This window comes from Chlamydotis macqueenii, chromosome 15 (genome assembly GCF_036417535.1).
Source record: "Chlamydotis macqueenii isolate bChlMac1 chromosome 15, bChlMac1.mat, whole genome shotgun sequence".
NCBI classification, from domain to species: domain Eukaryota; kingdom Metazoa; phylum Chordata; class Aves; order Otidiformes; family Otididae; genus Chlamydotis; species Chlamydotis macqueenii.
Window position 1 is genome coordinate 9,215,332 of NC_141570.1, and position 13,782 is coordinate 9,229,113.

Consider the following 13,782-nt stretch of genomic DNA (forward strand, 5'->3'; position numbering starts at 1 on the left):
TGGAGTCTAAGGAGTATCAATTATGTGTAAATCACCCCCCAAAAAGTTAAAAGAACACGTCAATACTGCATGATGAGATCTGCTGTCTTTCTTCTCTTTATTTCTGATTAAATCCTGGGAGTTTTCTCTGTAAACATGCAAAAACTGAATTAAGAGAACTTTATGAAGGCTGCAAAATCAAAACTTGCAAATTGGGAAGAAGTTAGAATTCAGGTTGACTAGGAATAATGTGTGCTTTCTATGTTCTTTCATCCTGGCCTGGAGGTGAGTCAAAGCTGCGTATTGAAGGAAGCTGTGGTTTGTAAGGCTGCTGTTAGAGAAGCTGGAAATTGTGGCGATTTAGATGGAGCACTACAGGAAGATGATTTGGTGGTTACAATGCATGTATGTTATTTGGAAAAATCAGATTCTCTTTTACATAATGCTAGACAGCTCTCCCACACAAAGCTTTTCACAGGCTCAGATTAATACCAAGTCTTCCCACTGAATGTATCTGGTAGTAGAAGGCAGTTAATTCTCATTTGATTCAGCTTGAATTGTGTCCTTATTTATACACAGGCACAGCCTTTCTCACAAAAAATAATGTGCAATAACAACTATGCAGGTGAGATTTCAACCAAGTAGTACCTGAGGCCTCAATTCCTGCCGTGGAGACTTTGAACCCTCCTGGATTTGCTCTAGATAGTGCCAGGCCACTGCAGCCACAGGGATGCCCGTCCTCTGCAGCTCCATGTGGAAGAGCTGCGGTTGAGCCGGAGCAGAGCAACTGCTGCTGCTGCTGACCCTGAGCTTACCCCAGCTTTATCCACACGCCACAAGTGATGGAGTCCAACTCCATTTGTTTTCTGCTGGTGAGTGTTTTTCTACCCCAGTTACGTGGTCCCTTGGACAGCAGGTGGGCGGTAGGTCCTCTGGTAATAACTCTTGGTCCCGCTGCCAGCTCTGTGTTCAAATACCTCAACTTATGAGTTTCCATAAAAACACCCTTCAGCAGGACTGTGAGAAAACCCAAGTGGGACTTGAGAAATGTGTGCAGAATTAACAGCTGATCTGGTTGTACTTCACACCTAAAATCAGTCCCATGGAAGACTGCCTAGGTCAGAGCAGTGAACTGTGGCTCCTCCCTTTCATGTTCTAACACTACATTTTTTCTCAGAAAGCCTGGTTATTGAGCTGTGACTTGAAGTGTGACCCAAGTGACATCTCTAGTGATATCATCAAAGTCTTTTCCAGAACCTTCAAGGAAAGACAGAGAGATAAGGACACAGTCATGTTGAGACCTGGAACACATTAAAAAACAGGTAAGAAAATAAGCCTAGAAAAAGAAGTTAAAATTAGAGAAGATCAGAGGATAAATACCGGGGGAGTTTACTGTATATTTAACTTCTAATTGTACTGCACCTCTTAGACCAATTTTTCATTTAATTTTCATAGCACTCCACTATCAGCAGTATCACCAAACTGAGCTAAATTAACAAGCTGGATTCATTACACCATCCAAACAAACTTCCCTGGGCTTATTATGCCTTAAGGGCTTGATACTCTCCTGGCAGCCTCTTTCAAATTACCCTTTCAACAAACATGCCATAAACTTGAGTCTGTAGAGCACCAAAATTTATGTGAGGGAGCAGTTATTTTAACAGATGGAAATGCTCAGATTCACCGGAAAGGTGAAGTAACAAGTACACTATTAATTTTTCGAAAGGATTTCACAGTATAATGGTCTTGTACTATTGGCATCCACAGTAAAAGATAACTGCTTCTTGCTCCAACTTTGCCTTTTTCTGCAGTGCAGTACAGTGAACGCCAGCTCCGCTCCAGTGTTGTGCAGCATTTCATAATATGCAATTGCTCATAAGTCCTGATTCAGCTTTTCACTCTTGCAGGATGCAGTGTTTCTCATTAAGCTCCTGCCCAGGCTCCCCAGAAATAATGCAAGCAGCACAAATCTCCCAACAGCTGCCAATCGAAACAGCCAACTCTTGCAGCAACATGAACTAATCTGCAGCCACACTGTCTGGCTTGCAGGTGGCAGAACGTCTCGGGCAGGACCGTGGGTATGGCACTGTCACTGAACAGAAGAGAGGGAGCTGCTGCTTGCGGGACACGTTTTATCCGGTGTAAGTAAAAGCATGCTTGATTCTCCGCCAGCACTGCCTACCAATTGGACATGCAACTGTTCTGCAGAGAGTTTGATTTTCAGAGCTGTTGAGACATTTTTTTAACCTGAGTTGTTATGATGCTGTCAATTTAACTATGTAACACAGTGCGTGCAGACTATGACTTTCCTCTAAGGCACTCTGTGTGGCTTCCAAAGCTCGTAAAAGGATTGCTGCAGCTTCTGCTCTCCTGAAGACCAGCGTGGGAACCACTGCTTTGGGCTATCTCACCATTTTTACCCTGGCTGATTGTATTGACCAAAAAATTACTTTTCTACCATTTTGCCTTGGACAGTTGAAGACCTAAATATTTAAAGACCTGCAACTGTTTTAGGCTATGTATTTGTCAGGTCAAAGTAACTCAAATGACTGCTTTAGGAACCAGTCACTTAAATGGAAGTGCTCAGTTTATATATTACATATTACTGTTGCTGGAAATATGTAAAGGATGTCTAGGACATTTAAGGAAGTATATAGTTAATAAAAATAAAATTAAGAAACAGGTTATACACACAACCAAGGACTTATATAGTCCATGATGTAATAAAACTATAATAAATGTCTGTGCCAGGAACTCAAATATTTACTCATATACTGTACATAATGCTACCTTACCTGGAGGATGTAAAGTGCCTTCAAGATGTAATAGCCTTAAAGAAATTCTGCAGAGCAAAAATGCAAGTTCTAGGAAAGTGAATGTATTGTATTTGTTGCACTGATGTAGAGGAATTCTCTTCAGTAAAAGTTATCCTCTAAAAGACCTTGAGGAAAGGGAACAGATGGTTCCATGTGCTATCTCGCTTAAATTCAAAATGGTTTTATAAACATGCAGAAAAAGTAAAATAATATTTTCCTTAGTTTTTTATGTAAAGAAAGGAAGGTAAAGAATTATTTTTGTAAGTATTCAAATCACAGTGCATTTATTATGGAATTTTAAAATATAAGATTGACTTTTTTGCATTAAAAAGATTTTCAACACAAAACTCTAGAATGGTTCGATATGCCTTGCTATTAGGACTATTTGTACGTTGGACTTCTGTGTTAATACCCTCCATAGGATAAGGAAAAATTCCAGTTTGAGATGAAACAAGGTAGGCCCCAGTATGGATTGCACCATTTGTTCCTGATAGACAGTATCTGTGCTCGGCAGTACAGCCGCCATAGATCGTTACACCTGCCGACATTTTTAATGAAGAAACCAGCAGGAGACCCGAGGGACCTGCCATGCACGCCGACGGGCTGTCCCTGCGCCGCAGGTACAATATGTTCTGGGCACCCTGGGCTCTCTGTGCCTGCACAGATTGGCCATACATCCCATGCGCTTTGAGTCTGCTATGGCCAGAAAATAGTGCAGGGGGCCATTCAACCGAAAATCTGGTAGGTTGCTGATAAAAACAGGGTTCTGCCATCAAAGCAGTAGAATTGGCAGGTATAGGGAATAACTATTCTGGGAATCCTTTATAATTTTTAAGAGGCATCCATCTGCAGTATACAGGCTACAGGATCTTGGCATCTGGTACTTCTCTGCTCTAGTTAAATACTGTTTTGCTCCTTGGCTTCTGTCCTATTTCCAGAAGAGGAAATAGCATCTCTTTCCTTCTCAGGGTTGGTGATTGTTTTTCTCTCAATCTGTAGCTTTGTTATGGATCAGAGAGAGCCAAGGGCCAAAAGTGACTTGTAATCCTCAGCACATGCTGTTTTTTTTTCTAGACATACTGCTTCGTAAGGAAATAAACTAGTGAGAGGTAAAAGATGCAATATGGTGCTTACTGCCCTATTTCAGCACATTAAATATATACAGTCTGCACTTTATTCTAACTAAAAATATCAGATTAATACAGCTTTCTTTTATTTATTAAATAGAGAAATCATGACTCTGAATTATAAAGCAGGAAAAGTGTGGTTCACAGTGTCTGTCACTCCAGAGCTCTGCGTGAAGATCGATGTGGACAGTTTGATGGAGTGGATTGAGCTCAGGAGTGAGACAGAAGACATATTTCTGTGAGTGTCATTGACTCATTCTGAGATTTAATACAAGTCTTTTAAGTCCCTGTATTTCTATTTTGAGAGGGTTGAGATTTAGACAACTTATTTATTTTTTAACAAGACTCAAGATCTACGGCTCCAACTGATGTCAATGCCAGCCACTAAGTATCCAAAACCAAAGTCTCAAACTTGAGGACAGAAAATTGGAAGGCAGTTTTGAAAATCCTGGCCTCAGCTTCCCTGGGCTTCTTAATTCACAGAGTGGTGTTTGAATGGCCTTATCCATCTTACAAAGTGGCTGACTGAAATCTGCAACTGAGAAAGTGCTATACTAATAATTATTGCTCTATCTCACAAATCTTGATGAGCATTTCAACTATTATCTATAATACCATTCAAATCTCACAATGTAATAAAACAGATCAAGTATGTATTTTCATTTGGGAACTACATAACATTTTATAGTTTTAAGGCTGTGTACAGCAGCAATTTAGAAAGCTAAACATCACTGATCCATTTTAGAAATGGAGATAACTGCACTCAGAAGAGGGATCTGCATTAGACCACAGAGACTGCAGCAAATTCACCACTAGAATACAGGATTTCTGATACAAAATTTACTGTACCAAACATTAAATAAGTGGTTCTTAAACTCTTGCTATACATAGGCAGTTGTTGGTAGTATGCCAGCTTTCTTTCTTGCCTCTCCTTGCTAAATTAATTTGAAAGGTAGTTAAAAATACATTCCTAGTATTACCTTGCCCCTCAAGTGATTCATGTTGTTTCTGTCGGGATGCTAGTCATGAAATAAAAAGAAAAATCATCACCTGCTGCATCACTGGGGCCAGAGGATCTGCTAGACTTTGTTGGAAAGGGTGAGCAAATTTGCAGCAGGTATTTTTGTTATACTTACAAAAGCCTAATTTTGTAGCATATTGTATAATTCTGGATGTCCAACTCAATTATAAAGAAGGGAAAAAAAGGCCTATCATAGCTCATGGAATTGATTTTTTTTTTGCAAAACTGATTCTCGTAAGATACACAAGCGTATGTCAGTTGAAATGCAGTCCGATGGGCACCGGGTCACATTGCATCAAAATGGCATTATGTTGCAATGAAGTGTTGTGGTACATATTTTTTTTTTTTTTTTTTTTTTTGTCCTGAAGCTGATTTTGAAATCTGTCCATGTCTTGCAAGCATTGCTTTTGGACTGTAAGCCAACAAGACCGTATCAGGAGGATGATGGCTACCCAGCAGAATCCAAGGGAGGCGGCAGTAAGCCATCTGTCTTAGCTAAGTCACCAACAAAACCATGGCACATTGGGAACAGGAGAATTTTTAAAGTTTCCTCAGGTCTTTCAGTGGTCTCAAATCTAGGATACTGTAATTTAAAAAAGGGTTTGATCTACCCAAGTCTCTTTGCTGAGTATCCGACAAAACTATTAAAACATTTCATAACTAAGGAAACACTCTGCAGTCAGGAATTGGGTTTATCAAACCAGCTAATATAAGTTTCCAGGTCTTGCAGGAGAAATAAAAATATGATGTGAGACAGTTTTCACATCTTTTCTAGGAAACATACACAGAATATGTACCCAACTGAGGAGACTTTTTTCCTCCCCTCAGATTTGCCTGCCTTCCTGTTTACAGAGAGGCTTTCCCCACAATGGGCAGCAAATGCCCTTCTGGCAAATGTGGCAACTGCTTTACACAGAAGTCATCCAGGCTTCGAAGGATGCTATTTCACTAGCCTGCTTTTGAAATGCATTTTAGCAGCTGTGAGGAAGAAGGGAGGAAGAAGGAGAAACCTTAGCGGTTTAGTTAGTGTGTAGTGTGGGCTTAGTCAGCTTTTTGCTGACCACCGCCAAACGTCAGACTTCTCTCTGGCAGTAATAGGGGGTGACACGTCCCAGTGGGGAGAAACGTGGGGATGAAGATCTGATCTATTCGGGGGGCAGACACCCCAGGAGGGTTGGGGCAGCACGGACCCCTGCAGAGGGACGGGAGGAGGAGGACGTCCGCATCCCCCTAATAAAGGGAAATGGGCGCAGGGCTGGGGTCCCCCAGCTCTGCTGAGGGCCCGGGAGCCCCGGCTCCTCTCAGGACGCAGTCTGGGATCCGCTGGCTTCCCGCACACCTCGGGGACAGGGAGCCCCCGCTTCCCCTCATGCCCCGGGGACCTTGGTCCCCTCAGGGTGCAGGGGGGCCGGGATCCCCTCAGGGCCCGGGATATCCCCCCCCAGATCCCCTCAGACTGGTCAGGCTGGGACCCCCAGGCTCCCCTCACAGCTCAGGGGCTGGCACCTTGTCGGCTGTCACCGCCCCCGACCGCCCAGCGCCCAGGCTCCCGCCAGGACCCGGGGGGCCGGGATCCCCCGCTCCGCTCACGCCCCGGGGCGGGGTGGCGACCATGGCCGCCGGCTCCCCCACGCCCACCCAGGGACCCCGCGGACCGGGCAGCGGCGGGGACGCCCCCGCCCGGTAGGTGGGGAACCCCGTCCCGCTGCCACCGGGGGCGGAGCGCCACCGCCCCCCCGCCCCGTCCCCCGCCCTCCCAGCGTGCCCCGCGGAGGGGGCGGGCGGCCCATGTCCGCCATCCCGGCATGCCGTGGGGCCGGGCAGCAGCCGGAGCAGCCGCGGCGGCCGCGTCCCCTCCCTCCGGTGTGAGACAGCAGCCGCCTGCCGCCCGCGAGTGAGGAGCCGCCGCCCGCGCCTCCACCCTCCCCTCCTCCGCCACCTTCCTCCTTCTCCGCCCCCGTCCCGCGCCGCTGCCCGGCCGGCCATGCCGTCTCGGGCAAGGTAATGAGCCGCAGAGCCCCGGGGTCTCGGCTGAGCGGCACCGGCAGCAGGCAGCACTACCACCCGCGGGGCTGGAATGACTGGCAACCCAGGTGGGCAGGGCTGGGGCAGGGGGCGCGGCCTGGCCGCCTGCGGGGCGCGGGGGCCGGGGCAGCGGAGAGCCGCGGCTTGGCGGCCCGGCCCTGCCCTGCCCGGCTCGGCTCGGCTCGGCCCCGCCGCCGGGCCTGGGGGAGCGGGGCGGCGCGGGCCGCGGCGGCTCGGAGCGGCGGCGGAGCCACTTCCTGGCTGTTGGGCCTAGGGGCGGGCGGCAGCCGTGGGGCCTAGCGCGGGGCGGGTGGCGGCGGGCCGGCCGCAGGGCTTGGGCGGCGGGGAAGGGGCCGGCCGTGCCCGGGCGGGAGAGCGGGGGGGATTTCCGGATCCATGTCTGCCGGCGGCTGGAGACGGGACGGGGACAGGTCTGTCGCCGCGCAGGGCTCGGTGGGACCCCGGTCTGGGCTCTGAGCTGGCGGGTGAGAGCGCCTCTTTCTCCCCCCCCCGCTTCTCCCGGTGTCCTCCCCGCGGTCTGTGGCGGGTCGGGGCGGCTGTAACCTCTCTGGCTGGTACCGGTGCGTGGCTGCAGGCAGCGGCTGCCCGCCCTGCGCATGGCGGTGGGGGACGCCTCGCTGAAAGCTGGAGCGTTGCGGGGGGCCTGCGGTGGGGTGGAGAACCGGGGAGTGGGCTTGATACCGGCATTTTTTCAGTCTAGTTTTCAGCTGGCAGTTAATCAGAGAAGAGCAGAGGCTGCAGAAGTACTCGTAGTCTTTTTTGAGGGTTAATAAAATAGTACAGGACTGTTGTTATTATTTTCTAATCTGGGGAAAGTAGTTGAGCTGTAAGTAAGCTGAGGTGGGAGCTTACACAATGTGTTAGGTTTTAAGGTGTGTTTATACCTGGTACTTCTTAGCAAGTGAAATTGGAAGTCTGTTGTCTTCTTCAGTCAACTATAGGGAATGTATTTCAGGTCTTGATTACTTCTACTATGTCTACTGCCAGTGTTTTTGCTGTACTGCTCAGCTTTGCTGTTTTATGGGTCAGTTATCATGTAGAAATTGGAAATTGTTTGTTTTTTCTTTTTTCTAACATGGAAGATTTGAGGCTTTTTAGTGTCTTCGAAAGTTTAACACAATGTGGGCTCCTACTTTTAAACTTTTCAGCAAAGAACAGTGTGACATGTGCTTGGGAATGTATTTACAGATGACAGTCCCAGTTGCATGTGATTTGGACTAGGAAAAATGGGTGGATGTGAAGGTAGATCTTACAGAGCACAGATATAACTTCAGTATTTACCGTGAAGGAAGGTTTCCTTTTGCTTGAACAGCTAGCAGCACAAGTCTCTAGGGCTAGTGCTAGAGGCTATTCAGTTTTTAGTGGTGTGTGGGGCATGATTATTTAAGTTCTAATTTCTTATGTTACTGAACTACTTGGTCAAATAACTTACTGTTTTTTCCTCGCTTAAAAACTTGCAAACCTTGCTGTTGACATCTTCTTACAGCATCTAGGTTTTTTGAGGGGAGGGAATTAAAAAGTCTGCTCTCTTGCTCATTCCTTAACTACTACATTGCTTCAGATTTCTGGGCTGCAGTCAGGAATTCTGGACCCTAACTGTTGACCTTCCCACTTGGAAGAAATTGAATGTACATCTTGTGTCTTTGCAGTGGATGGCTTCTATAAACGCTTTCTGGTTGGATATATTAATTTGTCAAAAGTTCTATCTTTTAGCCTAAAAAAATATGCCTTAGAGGGGCTAGGAAGCAGTGTCTGCAATAGATTCGGTTGTGTTGGGGTGAAAGTAGGAGTGTAGCTGCAGAAATACTTTGCCTGGTGATAAGGCTGGTTTAAGAAGTTAGACTGTTACTTCAGTGTTTGACTCTGGTCTGTTCCCTGTGCTCTACTCTGGTCCTTCCTTAGCTCTCAAGCACAGCTGATGTAAACTGAACTGCTAAAATAATTATCCCAAAAGCCATGGCAGAAACAAAAATCTTAAAGCACTAGAGAAAGTGTGGCAGACTATGGGAGCTTCATAGCATGGATAGGGCCTAGTTTTGTTTCTGTCACACTGTGTGATTAGAGCTTCTGCTAACAATTATGTAACACCTCTATCACTTGTGAGAATTTAACTTTATCCTTTCCTTTAAAGATGTTTTTTAATCTGGTGAGAGAGCTCAGGAATCAGAAATATTCATGCAGTCCCAAACATAGAGCACATTTTTCTCTGTATGTTATGCTCAAGTTTTTTAAATCTGGAAAGAGATAGCTTTGGTGATATGGAACCTGTGAGTCTACACTAAGCTTAAAGAACAAAGCAGAGATTAAATCAGTGGTTTTTTGACGTTAACTAATTTTTTAAGTGATTCGCATGCATGGTTGAAAGGAGATCTGTTCTATAAAACTGGCAGTGAGTGTTTATTTTTCATTGATTGTTTCAAGTATACTCTTGGACAAATCCTGCAACACAAAATATACCCACGTATTATTTCCTTCCCCTTTCTTTTCTGTTGACTGTTAGTTTCATTTAGCTTAGGTGATGTTGCTGGTAAATGCTTTCTTGCAGGGAGTGGAAGAGGGAATGCATGTGGCCAAAGTAATGAGAACTACAGTGACTGTAGTTGTTTCAAATTCCTAAAGGGGAAAAAAGGAACTTCTAATGCATGAATGTACCATTAGATGCACTGTGTTTTCAAATGCACATTGCGTGTGTAAAAAAGACTAGATCGATGCTTATTACGAAGTCCAGATTCTTCTCAATTTTTAGTAATGCTAATCAGCATTGGGACTTGAGGTGAAAACCATGTGAGACTGGAATTGGAACCCACATCCTCCTCTAAAGGAGAGTAGTTCTTAATTAGAATTTGATTAATTTTTTTTTGTGCCTGCGTGAATGCACTTATATCTGCCAGATGCACGTGGACTGGTTTTCCTACAGTGTATGTAATGATAGAGCTGTGTATTACAGAGGAAGAAGTTGTTCTGATGTATATGGGCATATTAGTTTGTGCACTGAGATGTACCAGGCTCTAAGAGCAACACAAAAACTTTTTAGATAAATTTTGGATATATGTGACAGAGAACAGTGAGGGTTTTTTGAGAAGGCTTGATAAGATCTTGTTCCCCCTTCTTCTAATCCTTGTAGCATTCTAGACCTTTACTTCTTTTTTTTCTTTCCTTTTTGTTTGACAGATTGCACTGCATTTTCCCTGATAGGACTTCTGGGGGAAAAAATAAAATCATGTCAATGTGCAGGTCTTGCATGTAAGCAGAGTTAATTTTGTAGAGTACTAAAGGCTAATTATATACTGAAACAAGCAATACTTCCCTTTGATAGGAAGTGTTCTGGGTGGCAAAGCAAGTTTCACGTGCTTATGGTGATAATAAGCAGGAATGTGAGTGCAGGGTAGCAGGTTAGCAAGTGCAGGGTGCACCATGGCTTTCTTATTCTTAGGTGGAAGTGAGAAAAGCAAGATTAATTAAGATTTTAATTAACAGGACCTCTCTGTCTCTCCTATCATAAATGTAAGTTAGCAGGGGATTAGATGGAAAAGTGAAACAGAAAATCTTTCACAACTGAGAAAAGTTCCAGAAGTTTCTTATCGGATTCGGTACTGAAATTTGTTCCTGAAAATGAAGCATATCCTGCTCGTGCAATGTAAGTCAGTGTTATGAATTACTAATTTCTGTTAGCACGGTGCCTGCCAGACCAAGTGACTACCCAGGTCCCTGTGGGTCTAGACATGATGAGACAGTAAAATGTGGCTTTCCTTCCAGGTAGCTTCTAACCCAAGTGGGAGAGCAGTATTGGCTATCACGTCATAATGGAGGACAAGTACCTGCGTTTGATTAAAGACGGAATGGGAGGTATTGGCAGTGTACAAAGAAACTCACCAGAGAAGATGAGCTAAGCAAGTGATGGTTAGAGCAGTGCTTTTTATGTGACTGAAGGGCAGAGGCATGTCTCTTACAAAAGGCAAGCACTAGTTGTTGCGGGTACTGTCTGTTCATAATGGTGGATTAACACATTGAATGACAAGCAGGCTAATGGTAGTGGGTGCTTGTGTGTAAGGAAAGGTTGAGACAGACTCTCTTCTGTGTTTGCATGTACAACAACATACACAGAAAGTGTTTGTTAGAAGTAGGCTGAAATCTTCATTTGGACGGGTCTGTGACTGTTGACAACATAGAGATGTTTGGGGATGTTGCTGCAGTTACCCGAGAATGGGTGTAGAGCCATGTAGGATGAAAGTTGGTAAGGTTTCGCCATCTTTTCAGGGATAGCTGAGAGAGAGCAGAGTGCAAAGAGTGAGACAGATATGCGCATGGGAGGGGGAGAGTAAAATAGTCTGTGATACTGAAGGCAGCTTAGAGAACGAGATCCAGTATCAGATGTGAGGTGCCTTTGGGAAGAGGTCAATGTAAACCTTGGGAAGAGATTCAGTGGACGGTGCGTGGGAGATGCTGAACAGGAATGGGTTCAGTTCTGAACTGGCAACAAGTAATTCTTGATCTCCTTTCACATCTGAGTGTGTAGAATATGCTGATAAAGTTGGGAAGGTGTGAGATCAAAGAGCTTTTTTGTATTTTGGTAAAATGAGGGAGTCTGTAACATGAAGGCCCTTGTTTTTAATATGAAGACAGAGGAGAATAAGACATGAAAAAGATGAAAGAAGATCAAAGTGTATCAGTGGGAAGCAAAAGGAACTTGGAATAGCCATACTAGATTGGACCAGTGATTTTGGGTAGAATCATATCCTGTATCTAGAAATGGCTGTCAGAAGATGTCTGCGGAAAAATAAGAACAGGCATATATGTGATATGTTTCCCTAACATTCCCTCCTGGTGTCCATGACAGGAATGAAGGAAATTGATGAGCTACTGTTTAAGAAGGGAGTGAGGCAGAATCAAGAGGTGATTTGGAAAGCTGCTCTGACTGCAGGTGGTTGCCCAGTAGTGGAGACTGCAGAATTGCAGTAGGAAAATAGCTAATGAAGTGATACTTCACTAGTAGAAAACATGGCTACTTACTTAGACTCTTCTTGTGCTCTCTCAACAGAGTAGAGACAAAAGTAGGCTTTGGGCTGGAGTCAGTCAGGCTTGGGCTTGACGAGATGGCCTACCTGATGATAAAAGAGCATGGCAAAAGACGACTGTCACGGCTTTGCGTGCCAGTGAAAGCAGCCACTGCAGCCAGTTGGGTCACAGAACCTAGTTCTCAGGTCACAATATCTTTCTGTGAAACGCTTTTTTTTTTCTCTGCCCCTTAAAAAAGGGCAGAAACTGCTGGATATCTAAGCTGCACATTTATTGTAGTGGGAACTATTTTCTCTTAAATCAATACATAGAAGAACAATTATGTATTTTTAATGAAGTTGTGCTCACTTTTTAGTTGGGTGATAAAGTGTGTATAGGTTAGTTTGGACAAAGCTGTTCCCAAAGACAGAACGAAGCGAATGTGTGTGGTTTTTTCCCAGGGCAACAATAGACTTCTGTATTTTACCACAATGGAAAATTTTACAAAACATTCGAAGGCAGTGCTGCGGGAAGTGAGGTTAGCTGAGAACACGTGTTGATTGGGATACGCAGAACAGTCTTAAAAATTGTACGTTTAATCAACTTGCCTTCAGAGTTAAGAATTTCAGACTTAATCCTTGACAATTGGAGACAATGCAGCCTATAGCACATTACCTTAAAATAAAGTTATGCTCTTTGGGGAGGTACACTGTTAAGAACCTGTCAGTACTTAAATTTAACAATTGAAAATTTGTCAGTCTGTTTCATTGAAAGGCTAAAATAATTTGGATCCTCCATAATAAACTCTGCAGTTTCTCAAAGTGAGCTGGAAGTCTCCTGAAGTTTTAGGGCTCTAGCTGACTGGAAAATTTGCACATAGTGTAGGCATATTTGAAGTTCATACCATTTTGAAGATACAGTGCAGAACTTTGTTCTTGTTCAGCATAACTTAGGTGAATGATGAAGGTCCAACTGTGCAGGCATTTCTACAACCCTAGTTGACATGAGCAAAGACTATCATGAGCAAAAGGCTTTGCCTTTGGAGTAGCATAGCCTATTTTATAAAATAGTCCAAGCAAGTGCTTCACAAAACAGTAGATGTGATGCTGCAGTGAATACTGAATGAGGAGAGTCTTATTGTGTGTATCTAAAGATGAATTTGCTTACAGAGCAAAAGGGAATGCCACCTGCCAAGCAAACCTAGTGTCAACCTTTTGCTGTGAGAACAGGACAAAAGCACAATTTTCTTCTTTCAAACCCTGTTCTAAACTGATACTACGTTGTCTTTTAACATTGAGAGAATACATTATTGGGGAGAGGGGGGTGTTCTTTAATTGCAGTAGCTTTTGCAAATATCAGCCCTCATGGCATTACTCTTACAGTTGTACTGAGGATGAGCTATATTTGAAAATAGCAACCCTTCAGGACAGCTTAAGTAACAACTCATTTTCAAAGATTTTAGCTGTGTTTTTCCCCTTTTGGCCTTGAGATCTATTTAACTTACTTTCCCTGAATTTGTCTACTGGTTCTAATCACAGTGTTCTCTTGAAGAGTAACATGAAAGACTTTTTCCCAGGGACTTGTGGTGTTTGCCCTTACACAAATGGTAGTTAATTTGCAGGAATGAAAAGAAATGATCTGTCCTGCTTTTTGTTAAATAATCCAATTAACTATCCAAAGTTTAAAACAAAAATTGTAGATCTTTAGAGTTTGCTTAGGAAAAGCCCTCTGTGAATAATTGAATAGTGTGATTCCAAATATACTTGAATTGAACAAAATTCTGCTGATTTTTATTTTG

General features: G+C 44.2%; 1 protein-coding gene across 3 annotated transcripts in view; it reads left to right on the plus strand.

Moving 5' to 3' along the window:
- Nucleotides 1-6,752: 6,752 nt before the first annotated feature.
- The window catches only part of SMG1 (SMG1 nonsense mediated mRNA decay associated PI3K related kinase), a 65,310-nt gene continuing 58,280 nt past the window's right edge, over nucleotides 6,753-13,782 (plus strand). For 2 of the 3 annotated variants that reach the window (XM_086760275.1, XM_086760277.1), the window contains exon 1: nucleotides 6,753-7,036. In XM_086760275.1, the coding sequence (XP_086616401.1) occupies nucleotides 6,948-7,036 (89 nt within the window). In that variant the 5' untranslated portion in view covers nucleotides 6,753-6,947. The remainder of the gene's footprint in view (nucleotides 7,037-13,782) is intronic. The other variant, XM_086760276.1, reaches the window with a different exon arrangement.